Source organism: Sander vitreus, chromosome 1 (genome assembly GCF_031162955.1).
Source record: "Sander vitreus isolate 19-12246 chromosome 1, sanVit1, whole genome shotgun sequence".
In the NCBI taxonomy this organism is placed as follows: Eukaryota; Metazoa; Chordata; class Actinopteri; order Perciformes; family Percidae; genus Sander; species Sander vitreus.
This window is the reverse complement of record NC_135855.1, coordinates 35,988,227-36,003,841: the sequence shown is the minus strand read 5'-3', so window position 1 is coordinate 36,003,841 and position 15,615 is coordinate 35,988,227. Positions and strand designations below refer to the sequence as shown.

The window sequence follows — 15,615 nt, the reverse complement described above, 5'->3', positions numbered from 1 at the left end:
TGCAGAGGCACCATTGCTCTGTCCGGTGCAAATCGCCACCCAACACGATTGTGATTGGTTTAAAAAGTAAAAGTGTGCTTTTCCATGTGGGAACAATTTTATTCATGAAAACTGGGCCAAATGTAGAGAACTGTGTGTAGTGTTTTGAAAAAAGTGTGGTTTAGAACTGCAATCTGGGTGCAAAGCAGTGAATGTGCTTGTATTTTTTAGAATTTTAATAAGTCCAAGGGGTGGTCATTGTGTCTCAAGTACCAGTGATAGAGTGTAAACACTGAGAAAAACTGTTAATGTAAATTGAGGCTCATCGTTTTCTTTTCTTTTCGGTTTGAATCTCCATCTGCTTTAAGAGGAATGGAGATGGTGTAGAGTTAATTTAATCTATGTAAGAAGTGGGTTGGGCTTTATATTTCAGCAATAAAACATAAAAAGTCTGTCTAAGGGCATGGTGATAGTTTAATACATTTAAATGATGTTTATGCACACACAAAGTTGCAACATGTCCTGTAATGTTCATACACACATTGGACCCCACTGTCACTGTAAATGTGGGTAACAGATTCCCTTATAGGAAAAGATTTGCATTATTCATTTAATATTGGGAGATAATGATAGTGAGTATGAAACATCTAATTAATTAGATCACAATTAACTTCACAACGGGGTAACACCAAATACCACAGGTTGACACTAATTATGCTGTAATGGGCCACGATATAGAAACTAGAGTGGGAGAAATATGAATAGCCTACAGAATATTGTAGGATTATTTCAAGTGCGCATGCGCTGTCTACAAAGCGTTGTTTATGGTGGAAAACGAGCATGAGACTCCCCGAGGCTTGTTGAAGTTCAAGCGTCTCTTCCTTTCTGTTGATTTTAGCCTACTATCATATCATATCAAAAATGAACACAGTAGTGCTGTGAAATTGTGCCGTCTGTCGCACTGACAGTCTATGGTCTGTCGTTGACGGTGACGGTAGTTTCTATTTTTTTTCCTCAGCCTATCACCGAAGCACAAAGAGAGCACCGTCTGTAAAGATGAAGCAACCAGGAAGTGATCCAGCAATTTAATCGTTGCTACCAGGGATGTTTAACAATAGCAATGTCTGTTACGCAACTACTGGTCACCACCCTAGGAAAAGCGACCGGGCTCTTAACTGTCCTAATTTGTGTCATTGCAGCGGTTTTGAATTATTTCGACGACCCTGATCCGGTGAAATACGCCAGGTAATGAACAGCAATGAACAGCGGTTGTCTTCCTAGCTTTTCTACCAGCTAAACTTGACACATAACGTTACAAGCGTTAATTACATGTCGCGTAATGTTAGCTAAATGCAAATATAGGTAATGTTTAATGTTGGCTACAATGGTCCCATATCTGTAGAACACCACTGTTAACGTCTGAGAGAGGCAAAGATTTACTTAACCTAAGAACGTAATTAACGTTACTCCCTGGCTCCTCATGGGTAATCAAAGAGCCAACGTCAAACCAAACGGTCATTTAAAGTTACTTTTCTTTTTTTAAATGCATACATACCTCGTAAAACAAAACTACGACTGGGTTCGGAATTCTATGCATTCTCTCATAAATTCGTCGTGAATTGCATCCACTACATACTAGTTTTTAATAATTAATACGCTCGATGCCGATTTCCAACGTCGATACATTGCTGTCAATTTCCCTCTGTCCTAACACAGTACTATCGTACTTGAAGATGGCACTACTTATCATGATAAAGCAGTCTGAATTTCCTATTTATGCCAACATGAGTATGTAAAAACATGCCTTATGCCAAATATGTTTCACATTGCCTGCCTAACATTCATATGTTTACCAACAGTCTATTTATTTTTTTTTGGCACACAGCATGGCCGAGGACATGAAGACTCTGGAGGAAAACTTCCAGCAGCAAAATAAAAGCTGTTTCATCCTTGGTGCCTCTGGGGAAACGGGCAAAATGTTGCTTCAAGAGCTGCTGGGGCGCAACATCTTCTCCAAGATTACTCTCATCGGAAGGAGACAGCTCACCTTTGAGGACAAAGCATATGCAAACCTGGTCAGTGGGTTAATTCTCTACTCAGTTGACGACTCCATTACCTGAGATTCATTATGTCGATAGTGACATTGTTATGTCTTTTACGCCTCCAGGTACAAGAGGTGGTGGACTTTGAGAAGCTTGAAGATTATGCTGCAGCCTTCCAAGGCCATGATGTTGGCTACTGCTGCCTGGGAACAACCAAAGCCAAAGCAGGGACTGTAAGTTAAACTTTATAAATAAAAATATAGCATACAGTATCTGTACTGTACTCTTAAAGGAGAATTCCGGCAAATTTTTACGTTAATCATGATCGCTGTAAATACGCGTGTACTTTCGTTTGAAAAAATCCCGACCCCAATCGGTGCAGGCAACACTGAGTAGCCGCAGCTACGTGTACAAGCTTCCATTGAGCTAAAACGGCAGTTGTCAGGGCAAGACACCCCCCCCCGTTCTAATTAGCTTAATTCTTTGGCAGACACCTGTCGGTGTCAAATGCATTCAAAATAAATCTTCTGTTTCTTCTCTCTGTTATTTCAGGAAGGATTCATCCGCGTTGATCATGACTATGTTCTAAAATCAGCAGAGCTCGCCAAAGCAGGAGGCAGCACCCAGTTCCACCTGGAGTCCTCCAGAGGAGCTGATAAAAACAGCAACTTCCTCTACCTCAAAGTCAAGGTATCGGTATCGGTATTTTATTTCCTCCCTCTACTGCATGCCACATACTGAGCATACTACGTCTTTTTTTTTTTTTTTTTTAAACTGAAGTATACCCGTGTATATCATTGAACAATAACATTGGGCAATCACTAAAAGATCAAGATGAAATGTTTTTTTTTCCTAGGGACAAGTGGAAGCAGACATTGAGGCGCTGGGTTTTGACAGATATGCCATTTACAGACCAGGGTGAGCTATCTATCTATCTATCTATCTATTTACTCAATTCAATCATTTTATGCGACTTCCAATTCACCAAATGAGACAAGTAAAAAAAATTAAATAAAAAAAAAAATCCCCAAACTAAAAAATACAAACATGAATACATGATGTATAGAAGTGTTGTCTTATAGCGAAACTGTTAAACCGCATCTTGTCAACTTGACCAATACCAAATATTTGCACAGATGTGCCTGAAAACATGCATCCTCTTCCAACTGAACTGCAGTAAGCTTTGTTAGACGTGTGACATTATCACAAAACACACAACATGCAATGGATCGTGGAGAGGGATAATTACATCTGATAGCTGCTTGTAGTTCATAATGCTGAGTGGAACGACTTTTCAAGCGATCCCCAGTCTTTGCAAAATCTTATAGTATGTGACTAAAAACAGACTTTTTAGATGTGTGGATTATCAGACTTTAGTCCTTTTTATAAAATCTTAGTGTATGGTCGGCTTAAGTTGATATCAACTCTGGAAGAAGAAGAGCATAAACATTACGCTTTACTAATGTTTCATGGACTGTGATTGAGGTTGTTTTGACTCCCCTGCTGCTAATTTGGCAGTTTTCACAGGTTACCACAACTCCATCCAGTAAACAAGGCACTTGCGTGACACCGTGCGACTTTTGTCGGAAGTGACTCAATGTTGAGAATCAATGTTGTTAATTACCCCAGTGGAGAAAAAAAACAAAAAAAACATGTCAAATCTGTTGTATAAAGTGGTTGTTAACCATCAAATAACTCAACCCAACCCAATCCAATCTCTAAATCATCACCACCTTTGTGTTTTCCTCCAATAGGGTTTTGTTGGTAGATAGGCAGGAGAGTCGGCCTGCTGAGTGGCTCGCCAGGAAATTCTTCAGTGCTCTTTCTGCTGTGTCTTCTACGTCCATGGCCATCTCAATCCAAGCGGTGGCAAAAGCGATGGTGGCAAACACTCTGCTTCAACCTGAGCAGAAGACGGAGATCCTGGAGAACAAAGCCATCGCCAGTCTGGGAAAGAGTGCAGGGACATAAGAGAAAGCAGGAAACGTACTGAGGTTAGAAATAGAGGTGCATGATATATCGACTCAATATCGTTATCGCGATATCACGTTGCGCAATATTACATCGAAAGTGTCGCAATAAGTATGCGATATATTTCGTTTATTTTGTGGAGCGCTGCGTCCCGTCTGTTGGCTGTTGTGTTCGATTTAAAGCCCGCTTGAAACGCTATAATGATCATCATTTCATTGGCCAGTTACCGTGCCACTTGCACATGTTAGTGCACGTCAGCGCACGGGTCCACTACGTGACAAACCCTATGGAGCGTACCACGTGTGTGCATATATCAGCAGAGTGACAGTGTAAGTGAAGAAATACATAGAGACAACTAAACGGAATGAATCAGAGAAGCGAGAGAAACATTGTGTCCTGTTCTTTTTATTTATTTATTTTATACTGTACGACCAGTAAAATATGTCCTGTTCTGTAGACATGGTCCTTATTTGTTTATACATGTTGGACCAGTCCAATATGACTGTCAGTTGAAATAAACCTTGTGTTGTAAGAAAACTTGTTTTATTTGTTATGAATCTATTTTGATGCGTTTTCCCATAACTTTAGTAATTTTATACGTTTAAAAATATCGAAATGAATATCGATATCACAATATTCATAATCGATATCGCAATATCACATTTTGTCAATATTGTGCAACCCTAGTTCGAAACACATTAGCCATTTACACTGATAACACATGATCAAGCAATGTTTCCTGACATGGGACTGACCCATGTTGGACTCCACTCCAATCTGATGATTATGGATGTCAATCCATTTACATTTAGACACAGGACACTGGTGGGGTAGTGCATCACACAAATGGGTGGTTGCTGGCTGTACAGTATTAATACTTTTTTATGGAAGCAATGTTTTGTTTTTTTGTCTCCATTTTAATGGTAATGCCCTAGTTCTGTAAACGTAAACGAGACTTAAATGGCAGTGTGCACTCTTGAATTACTTAGATCTTAGATTCCTTCATGTTTTGGCACAGCCCCCTTACGGCTGCGGTAAAGATTTATAGAATGGACTCCCCAAACGAAACGCAAAACCGATTTAGCCATATCCCTTTTGCTCTAAAGCTGTACCTGTGCAAAGTTAAGCCAATTCTTTGGACTTCGACAGTTCAGATTTGACTGACTTTCTGTGTGACCTGTCCCCAAACATTTTCTTTTTTTCTTTTCAGGTAATTTCAACAGATATACAGAGAGGACTACATACTGCAAACACTATTTACATCATCATCATCATGATGTCAAAGGATTTTCACATTACTTGATCTTAAAATTATATTTGGGTTTCGTTTCCTGGGTCTTAAAATGATACTGTTATATTTTCATCAGGGAACTTTTTGCTGTGTGCTCGGAGACAACCCACTGAACTGCCTTAAAGTAAATGCTTGAATTTATTTTATAAATATTGGATGTCTTTAACCTTTTCATTAAAATATTATAAATATTTCACTGTGCGTGTGTGTGTTTGATTTAGGAAAATGTTTCCATAATGACTATCCATATTAATATCTGGTGTCTATATCTGTACTATACTACATCTGTGCGGCATACATTGCACACATATACAATACCTATTGTCAACCTATGTTATATTACAGGTAAGTAACAGTGTTTGTTCATTTTGGATTTAACAGTATCTGTAACATGCAGATGCAATGCTATCCATTGAAGATATGATTTTCTGTTTTTAATGGGTTTCCAGCAATGCAACATTTTTGAATAAAATTGGTGAATTAGGGTTTGGTTAGTAATTTTGTCTACACGTTTGTAAAAACTAAATTGTGATCCTAGAAGTTATGAATTTGAGGTGTTAACTGCTGTACAGCCAGTTTGATTTCATGATGAATTTGAACCTATGATCTTGGTGAATTTGTTTTCTTGTAAGACAAATCATCTTGGAACCTTCAGAAGTTCAACTATGCATGTGCTAGCATGCCATTTCAAATATCCAGAATATGATGTAAACCCTCAAAACACAACCAGCATGCGTGTTCATATTCAACAACCTCTTGTACAAAGTACTCTTCAGATTTTTTTTTATGTGGCACGTTAGGCCTTTATTTGTGACAGGATAGCTAAGACATGAAAAGGGAGAGAAGGGGAATGACATGCAGCAAAGGCCGCAGGTCGGAATCGAACATGCGGCCGCTGCGTCGAGGACTGAGCATGTGTATTTCAGTTTTATGGGGTGACTTTGTGGATTGGTGTAAACAATGAAATCAAACAGAGCCATAATATTAAACAGTTCAAAAATAAGAAAGATTCAAGAAAACAATACTTGACCATTATAGAAAGGTGACCTGAATATATGAATGGGAATGTACACACAGTGTATAGTTGTATGCTGATTAAGGTATTGATTTATTGTATGACTTAGAATTTTTGTATGCCATATATGCATATCTATTTATAGTAGTAGGGGCAGGACTTTATAAGCATTATGCTTCTGCCTGCTTCTTCTCTCCTTCTAAAACTCATCCTGTTTTCTTTGTTGATGGATTTGGATTGATTTGTATATAATTTTGTGTTTTTATCAGATTTTTTTTTTTCTTTTCGTCTTTTATAGTATGTTGATTGTTCAAGATAAATAAAAGAGAACAAATACAGATGGAATATATGTGTATTGAAGGTAGACCAGATAATGCAATAAGACACAATCAACTTGTGTCCCTAGACTTTATCTCTGTTTTATGTTATTTTCTCTTATTTCTTCCACTTTACTGAATTTGATTTCACTATTTTTGTGTTTTAATGTATTTCATTGCTCTTTGAAGCACTTTGAATTTGTTTCTGAGATCTGATTTTTTCTTTCCTTGATCTAGCAGCGCCGCCTTGTGACTGAATGTGGTTACACTCATTGGGCTCTAAATACTTATGACATGGACTCATTCTTCTCCAGAAAATGTAAGCTATTTTATACAGTCTATGGGTTTAAGATTTAAAAAAAAATCAATCTTTATTTAACTGCAACAACTGCATCTTATTTTAAACCGATTTTACCTCATTGCTGACATATGCTCTGTTGCTTATTGCATGTTTGATTACTGATCCTATGTGATGTAAGGTGACATTGAGTGCCATTAAAGGCACCGTTAAATAAAATGTATTATTATTATAATAAATAATTACTAAGATGCCGATGGTATTTCATCAAAACAACAAAGTATTTGAGCACCTTGAAAAGAAAAGAACAGCCCCAGAGTTATTTTTTTACCTGTAAGCAGATAAGGATAAGTTTATAGAACCAGCATTCTCAAATTATTATTAATATTATGAATAATAATGGCAAAAGTAAACATAGTGTTGGTGGTAGAGGTTAGCAGATGACTGTGGGTGGAAACTGCATAGAGTGGGAGATCTGCACTGTTTAATAGGTGATAATAAGAACCTGTTGATCTGGAGGAGTCATAATTTGTCGCCTGCTAGGCCGATGAAGTGACGATCCGCTGCGTCATAAATTAAACTTTGGCGACATCTTGTGGTGTTCATCTGGAAGTGCCTCTTCTGACTCGGCCCGGCCCTTTTTTACGTCACCAAACGTCATCAGGAAGTCCACTGACAAGGCGACATCATGGCAGAATACACAGACCCACGTGAGTGTGGTAAGTAGCACATTTAAACCCCCAAAACTGTAGCTGTTAAAACATGTACGTGCTTATTTTGGCTAGCGACAATTTCCATTACGTATATAGTTAATGAACTTTGTCTTTTGTTGCGTCACACGATGCGTTAGCAGCGTTTTTGCCTCGCTGTAACGTTAATGCTAATTTATCTGAGCAATGTTATTAGCTTAAGCTACATGGACACTGCCGAAGTGACTGTGTACATGCGGCTATAGTAAGGGTTTAACTTTGACAGACGGTGATGGAGTTGCTGACGAGATGCCCGAGCTCTCTGACGGTGATGATGAAGACATTGATAATGATGAAGAGCAGTGGATGGAGGAGGAGGACGAGGAGGACAGTCATCCAGTTACCGTTACCTGTCTGTTCTGTGACAGGTGAGATGACTTTGCATTTTCACTTAGTAGCCAGTTATCGAACAGAAAGAATACGAACAGTGTCTCTTCACTCTCGCTCGGTGTTTCTATTTAAAAGCTCAAAATCAGTCAAGAAGATTAAGATTATTTTGGGGTAAGTCAGTCTGCACAGATGTTTTCATCCTTGCTTCAAAACCCAGGGGACTGTGACATGAACAGGTACAATAATAATTGGAAATCCAAACTCCAGATCCAAGTGTTTTATATTCATACAATTTATGTTATCATCCAGTATATTTTTAAAGGCACTTTACATGGTAAAAACAACAGAACCAGTCATTAAACAGTATTAAAAACAGCTACAACAATGACAAAGAATGGTTGGGGCACAGATCACAGATCACAGATCACAGATTGAAAGCAGATTTAAATAGGTGGGTTTTGAAAGAGGGGACTGAGGGAGAATGTCTGAGGTGTTGGAGAAGAGAGTTCCAGAGTAAGGGGGGGGCACTAATGGGGAAGGCCCTGTCCTCCCTGGTCCCGGTGCTGGGACCGGGTGAGGAGGCTGGGGTGTGCAGGTAGTTTTTTGCCCCCAACGCCTCCTTCCAGGCAGCGCTTCCTCCAAGGCACCTAACCCTAACCTTAACCCTAACCCTAACCTTAACCCTAACCCTAACCCTAACCCTTGGGGACTGTCTCACTCGTTTTAACCCAAACCTAACCATAACCAGTGCCTAATCGCTAATTGCCTAAAGCGCTGCCTGGAAGGAGCCGTTGGTGGCAAAAAACACCGATAAACAGGGGGGGCTTTGTAGGTGATGAGGAGAACAAAGCAATAACACTGCAAATCTGTTTTTGTCTTTTGAAAGATGAACATGTGTAACCATATGCATTTTAACGAAACAGATCTTTGGTTTTCAGGTTGCTGAGCTCTGTGCCTGCCACCCTGCAGCACTGCACAGCTGAGCACCAGGTCAACCTTGTAGACTTGATAAGAAAACACAGTAAGTAGACACAGATGCTCTCTGCATCACTTAAGAACCAGAGGATTATTGAGTTTTGTTGAAATGGCTCACCCTTTTTTCCCCTTATTAGATCTAGATGACTACGGTTACATAAAGATGATCAACTACATACGCTCAACAGTAAGTACTGTCCGTAATGAGGCAGGATTGAATAATTACACTATATTGTTACATTTCTCTGTTTACATTTTTTGTTCATACCTTTGTGTTCATCGGGATTGTTAATATTTCCTCCAAAACAAATCCACTGACAGACAGTCACGTAAATGCAGTACGACTTATTAAAAAGTGCAATCGGATTGATGGATATTTTTATGAGCTGATATCTTTGTTTACAGAAATGTGTTGCATCCTGTCTGACGGGGCTGCCAGGCGCTCCCTTACCCTGGGAGGGCGAAGACTTCCTGCGACCAGTCCTACAGGACGACCCCCTGCTGCAGACAGGTACAGCAACTCCTTCAAGTTTCACTCCACAGATTTTAGTTTTTATAAAATTTTCGAGTAACTGACGGCAGTTTGAGTAACAATCTCGACCAATATGTTGGTCTTGTCAGTAGGGCTGTTCTAAATGCAGTTTTAGTTTTAGTTTTTCGATTGAAGCTTCGTATGTCTGTCATCACCCTAAAAAAAATAAGAATTCCTCGGAAATACTCACTTTGAATAAAGTGATTAATCGGATTAAATGAGTTAGCCTTTTTTATTAAATCAACTTTCAATTTATAACTCGTCAGTTTTATCAACATAAATACATTTAGGCAGCAACCTTGGTGCAGAATTACAGCCACTAGAGCCAGTCCCACAATGAGCTTTCCTTAGTGTGTGCCATTTCTGTGTCTGTAGCTTTAAATGCTATTGAGGAGGAGAGAGGGGGGGGCAAGGTGGAGGGTGGGGGTGTGTCCTTGACCAACTGCCATGCTTCGCTTGTTTACAAGCCATGATGTCTCTCTCTTTCTCATGGGTGGGCCAAATTCTCTGGGCGGGCAAAGCAGAGAAAGGGGAGGTAACCTTTCCCCTTATGACATCACAAAGGGAAGATTTTAGATTGGCCCATCTGAGCTTTCATTTTCTCAAAGGCAGAGCAGGATACCCAGGGCTTGGTTTTAGGGATGTAACCATTACCGGTGTAACGGTAAACCACGGTAAAAAGGTTGACGGTAACAACTACCCTTTTCGTTTAAAATGTCCTTATTATCGCGGTGGATTACCACAGTGTGGAAACCCTGTGTTTAAACCTTCCCAGCTTCATCTGAGGCTCCTGAAGTAGCCGCGCAGGCACACTGCGCTCAGACAGGAGAAGGGGGACAGAATGTAGCAGCATGTTAACAGACTTTTTTTCTATGCCTTCAACGTTTTCGGACTTGTTGAAGTGATGTGGGTAGTACAGCACAGAACGTAAGTTAAAACTATTCTGGAGCTTGCTAAACTGTCGTGGGTTTTACTGCCTCGTTATTTTCAATACGTGTTCTGCTACGATGTGGAATTAGCCTGTGTTACGACGTGACATTTGGAGAGTGAGAGTGAGATATCGCCTTGATAATATTGCTGTTGCTGTGTTTCTTATTGCATAGCTGATAGATGTGCAGATTGTTTAATATTACTTGTGCAGCCACGTGTTGATATTCAGGTTGTGTTAGGGCAATATGCTAGCAACGTGCAATCACCAATTGTAAACAGACTAGCGCTGTGGAGCCACATGCTTAGCTGTTAAAGTTGTATTACACAGTTTGCTCCGTCATGGATATGTGCGCTGTAATAGATGTGGCTTATTCTCAGTTTGTGTTACTGAGCAATATGTTATATTTATGTTAAGTTAATTATTACAGGGAAAGTAATGCAATTCTTAGTATTGTTTCTTGTATTCTGGTGGCTATAACATTTAGTTTTGGTAAATAATGTTCATAGTAAGTCAGATGCTTATTAATGTGCATTATTATTTGCTTATATATTTCAGAACCACATCCAACTTCCCATGTAACGTCAAATACAACTTCATAGTTCACTTCATGTTCGAGTTGTAAATAAATCTTCCTGGATCTCAAAGTCAGACATCTCTGGTTCCAGTTCCTACCGGACCCCCTACAGCGGGCCGGTGTTTCACCAGCCAGTTTTCAATAGTTTTTACAAGCCTATTGCCTGTATTTTTGTAATATAATAAACACTGTTACACTTTTTGAAACTATTTCAGCTTGTGTAGGCCTATCAGTGCTTTCTGAACATATTGAACACGCTTTTAAAAATACTGCGATAATACCGAAAACCGTGATAATTTTGGTCATTATAACCGTGAGGTTAAATTTTCATACCGTTACATCCCTACTTGGTTTACACCTATCGCCATTTCTAGCCACTGGGGGACCATAGGCAGGCTAGGGGAACTCATATACATGTTAAAAACAAAACTCTAAAGTGAAATGTTCATGCCATGGCACCTTTTTAGGCTTATAGAAACATTATGCTACGACAGGAAATGTTTGGGTCACACAAGTCGGAAACAATCTTACCAGTGGAATCTATTTCTACAAATGGTACACTAATAATATTAGTGTAGCCTAATCTGCAACAGTGCAGAAATACCAGGTTTAATAGACATGCAATAGACATGCAAAAAAAAAAAGTAAATGAAAAGCATTTGAATGTTGATATAGAATTTGAATGTCGACGCTATGAAAAACCTTCAAACTATTCATTACAGCCATAGTTGTTGGACACGTTTTTTATATTTTAAAAGCACCTCATTGAACTGGCTTGTAAGTCACTCACAAACACAAATTCACACGCTCACAGTCTCAGCCGTGGTCCAGAGGAGAGAGGTGTAAAGGGTTCAGTACGCTTCAAATAAACTGGTTTATATGAAGTGTCATCCAAACAATATAAAGGTATAAGTGTTAATATTTGTTCCAAATGGGCACACTTGAAGGCAGGGAGAAAACCCTGTCGCCATAGATGGGGGCGAGAGGTGCTGAATTGTGGGAATTCGGGATGAGGACGCACACTTTCGGACAGTCTCTCCTGGAAGGCATTCACGGTGTATACACATAAAGTGACATAAGTAGTTGTGGGAACAATGGAAAAAAAAAAGAGAGCTTGTAAGTGAAGTTTAACGAGGCAGAACAACTGGTTCAGATTGCTGTTCAGTCCTGTTGTCAGATCACCTGTTGTACATCCTGATATAATGTTTAGTATAGTTCACAAAATAATTTGTTATGGAATTTTGTAGTAAATTTTGTGTCTTTTTTTCTGGTGTAGCCGTTTTTAACTTACCTGCAGTCAGTTGTATGTTTCCCAGAATCCTTTTAAAGAGCCCTTAGAGAAGGAGCAGGATTTAGTTTTGCATGTAGGTGCAGAGAGCATTAGTGGAGTGGAGTGTGACAGATATTCCAGTTGAGAAAATGCAGGAGTGACCTACCTGTTTCAGTCCCCAGCCTCCTCTGCAGTGCGTTTCTCCCTGTATGTTTGTTGAACGGCCGTGCAAAATGGCAGCTCCGCAAAGAAGCCCTCGCTCTCTGATGATATTTGAGCTCATGCTCCATTTGTAGCTGCTGAGAATGTGTGGCTATAACATCGTTTCATGTTTTGCAAAATCGTGGCAGGAATCAAACAAGCACACCAAACAAAAGCAACACCCATTTCTTTCGTAGAGTTATTTTTTTTAATTTATTTAAGGTTTTTAAAAACACTGGAAGGTCTGAAAATCTGAATTTAGGCAGATACATTTTTTAGATATGACCTGGAAATCTGATTTCACATCCACTTCACTTCATTGTTCCTTCAAGGAAAATGTTTTGTGCATCAGCCATTTAAAATACAACAGAACACATGCAGGGGTTAAATACACAAAATATATGCAATGTGTACTCCATTTTTCATTTTTAACCTGTGTTAGTCACTGTGTTGAGCCTATATGTTTTACATCTCTGTTTGTCTTCCCCTCTCTATGTTTCTCGCAGACCCTGAGGAGCTCTGTGAGGGTTCGAGCCTGTCGACGTGCCCGTCGTCTGGGGCACAATCCCATGATGCACTGCAGCAGTGGGCACAGGTCGCTGAGGAGAGAGCCCGAAGCTCAGAGGAGGCCCTGGCCAGAGCCATGGATGACCTGCACAAACTCAAGTCAGTGACGTTTATGCATTTCCATCTTTTTCTTTTTTTTTTTATAACCACTATATGTGATATAGTTGTCTATACATTTATTTCATGTTAATCTTGGGTAGATTTGCTTTCTTTCCATGTTCTTGAGAACTTGCAGTATACTCGGTGTGTTGCTTTGCAGTTGCACCACCCCCCTGGGGCCAGCAGGGGGACACAGTGAACCCAGTATTGTAGAAACACCAACTAGAGTACCTTGTGGAAGAAGTTTGGAGGAAGGGGAAAGATAAAAAGCAAGGGGAAAATTCCACTGCAGCATGGAGGTTAAAGTGAGGGGGGGGGGGCAAAAAGGGAAAATTACAGAACGAGTGAGGTTGGGATGGAGGGGGGGTTGGAAGAGACTTAGAAAGATTAATGCCTCCCATCTTGTCCATTTACTGCTACGTCCTGCATGAAGGTTGTGTGTGTGCTTTCTGGTTGGTGCTTTTGTCCCATGTCCTAATATTAGAAGTTAACCGCAGATCTATCCGGTGTTCTTTCAGGCTGCTGGCCCAGGGTTTGGTACTGAATGCAGAAACCAGCAGATCTGGTAACACGGGCGCTGTGGCCGAGCTCCGGGAGGACGAGGACGAGGCCTACTTCAGCTCATACGGCCATTATAGCATCCACGAGGAGATGCTGAAGGTCTGAGTTGTGCACACACACACACACACACACACACACACACACACACACACACACACACACACACACACTCTCGCTCTCTCTGACCAGGCCTGCAGGTCTCATTACAGTCTTATGAGTCACTTCCCCCAGGCGCAAACGTGGGTTCATCAGCGTACGTCTTGGCTGAAAGATTTCCATGTAGCATGTAAATGAAAATTATCATCTTTACGCACACATTGACACTGAGGACAAGACATTTTCTCAAAAGTGATAAATCAGCAATAAGTGCAGCGCTCTCATGTGAGACTCCAGCAGTGCTGCTGCATGGGGGATGCTCGCAACGTGGATATACAGTTTTACGCTGCTCAAATGCTGAAACCTGAAAGTGTCAGCAAGCTGAGGTGTGTGTGTGTGTGTGTGTGTGTGTGTGTGTGGTGTGGGGGGGGGGGGTCAGCTCTCTCTCCTCCCTTCCTGTTCTACTTACCGCAGTGCTTAGACATATTCCTGTCGGCTGTCCTGATTGGTGCAAAGCACTGTTAAGTTTTGCGTCGTGTGTGTGCGTCAGGCTGTAAACTCCACCAGAGCCTCAGGAAAGCAGAGAACACGTGATGGGGGGGGGGCTTTGCGGTAGAATGTGGTCAACTCTTTCACAAGTCGCCGTGAAGTGCATCACCTATGACGTACTGTGTGTGTGTGTGTGTGAGAGAAGAGGGTGTCGTGATTTCTGAGTATGACGCGAGTTAGACGTAAGTCACTAGCGTATAAAATGAATCAACTTTTAATTTGTCACTGATTAATAAAACATGGATACTGGCCAATCAGTGTGACATGAAGGAGGTGAGAATCTTTTCAATGTAAACCGGCCTCACTTTGTTTGCTTTTAAGCTCACCTTTGAGATTTAGTGGAACGTTTTGGTGTGCCATCGTGGTCAAATCTGAGGCTGAACAAGAGGCTGGGACTCGTTTTTTCAATCTGCAGTTATAGCCTTTATTTTACCCAACATTATTATTAACCTAATGGACAGGTTCAGATGCATCTTAAAAAAAATCAGTTATCATAGTCCCATTACTAATGATTTTTATAATTGTAAATATCTTCCGAGAGCTAACTATTGAATAGAACCTCCTCAATTGTAAGGTATGTTGCACTGAGGCATGTTTCTGTTATTTCAATAGATTCTTTAGCCTTTTCTCCAGAGAGGAGTTGCTGGGATTTGTGGGCAGATTTGATTGGCGGGTTAATTAGCGAGTCCTGACCTGGCCTCCACTGGAAATTTCAGGGTCCCTCCCAATTGTATTTATCCCATAGATTTGCTCTGGAATTTCCAAGAATCCCTTGCAGTCTGTTTTGATCTGCTGTTATCTGCACCGGTGTAGAAAAAGCTTTACATGCCATGCTCTGAGATTTTCTTTCCCAAGGGGGGCTGATAAGGCCCATGTTGAATTAAACTTCACAATACAAGCAGTCTGCAAAAGGTTAGACTCCCTTAACCCTTAGAAACCGTACACATTAACATGTTATATTCTTTTCTCTCTTTTAACTCTCTTTTACTCAAAAGTTTGTTGTCCGCGTGTATCGATCTTCATTTTTGAATATTCTCTCCACAGGATAAAGTGCGCACGGAGAGTTACCGTGACTTCATGTACCGCAACCCCGAAGTGTTCAGAGACAAGGTGAGCTGGCTGAACAAATGCAAACAGATATTATGTTTATTATGGTATGTATACAGTATGTGCAGGGTAGCTGATTTAATGTGCAGCCAAGCCTATTAACAGAAATAGGCGTGTGCCTTTTGCAGGAAAGACATTAGTAAGGTGATGGTGTCTGATTT

General features: G+C 40.4%; 2 protein-coding genes across 3 annotated transcripts in view; both read left to right on the top strand.

Annotated features, from left to right (window-relative positions):
* The first annotated feature begins 813 nt into the window (after positions 1 to 813).
* On the top strand, positions 814 to 5,477 carry htatip2 (HIV-1 Tat interactive protein 2). The gene is made up of 7 exons (XM_078253778.1): positions 814 to 1,224; positions 1,865 to 2,054; positions 2,147 to 2,254; positions 2,574 to 2,711; positions 2,878 to 2,939; positions 3,776 to 4,015; positions 5,203 to 5,477. Exons 1-6 carry the CDS (start codon positions 1,100 to 1,102, stop codon positions 3,990 to 3,992), a joined length of 840 nt encoding a protein of 279 aa, XP_078109904.1. The 5' UTR covers positions 814 to 1,099; the 3' UTR covers positions 3,993 to 4,015; positions 5,203 to 5,477.
* A 2,097-nt stretch (positions 5,478 to 7,574) lies between these two features.
* prmt3 (protein arginine methyltransferase 3) overlaps positions 7,575 to 15,615 on the top strand; it is a 63,163-nt gene continuing 55,122 nt past the window's right edge. The window contains exons 1-8 of one of the 2 annotated variants that reach the window (XM_078253754.1): positions 7,575 to 7,632; positions 7,889 to 8,030; positions 8,931 to 9,013; positions 9,105 to 9,154; positions 9,373 to 9,478; positions 12,982 to 13,141; positions 13,660 to 13,801; positions 15,392 to 15,457. In XM_078253754.1, the coding sequence (XP_078109880.1) occupies positions 7,602 to 7,632; positions 7,889 to 8,030; positions 8,931 to 9,013; positions 9,105 to 9,154; positions 9,373 to 9,478; positions 12,982 to 13,141; positions 13,660 to 13,801; positions 15,392 to 15,457 (780 nt within the window). In that variant the 5' untranslated portion in view covers positions 7,575 to 7,601. The remainder of the gene's footprint in view (positions 7,633 to 7,888; positions 8,031 to 8,930; positions 9,014 to 9,104; positions 9,155 to 9,372; positions 9,479 to 12,981; positions 13,142 to 13,659; positions 13,802 to 15,391; positions 15,458 to 15,615) is intronic. The other variant, XM_078253765.1, reaches the window with a different exon arrangement.

Bases quoted from the DNA above. Each gene is read 5' to 3' on its own strand.
- htatip2 (XM_078253778.1), top strand. From the start codon at position 1,100: ATGTCTGTTACGCAACTACTGGTCACCACCCTAGGAAAAGCGACCGGG. The intron at 1,225-1,864 runs GTAATGAACAGC...TTTGGCACACAG, and splicing joins GATCCGGTGAAATACGCCAG to CATGGCCGAGGACATGAAGA. The intron at 2,712-2,877 runs GTATCGGTATCG...TTTTTTTCCTAG, and splicing joins TCCTCTACCTCAAAGTCAAG to GGACAAGTGGAAGCAGACAT.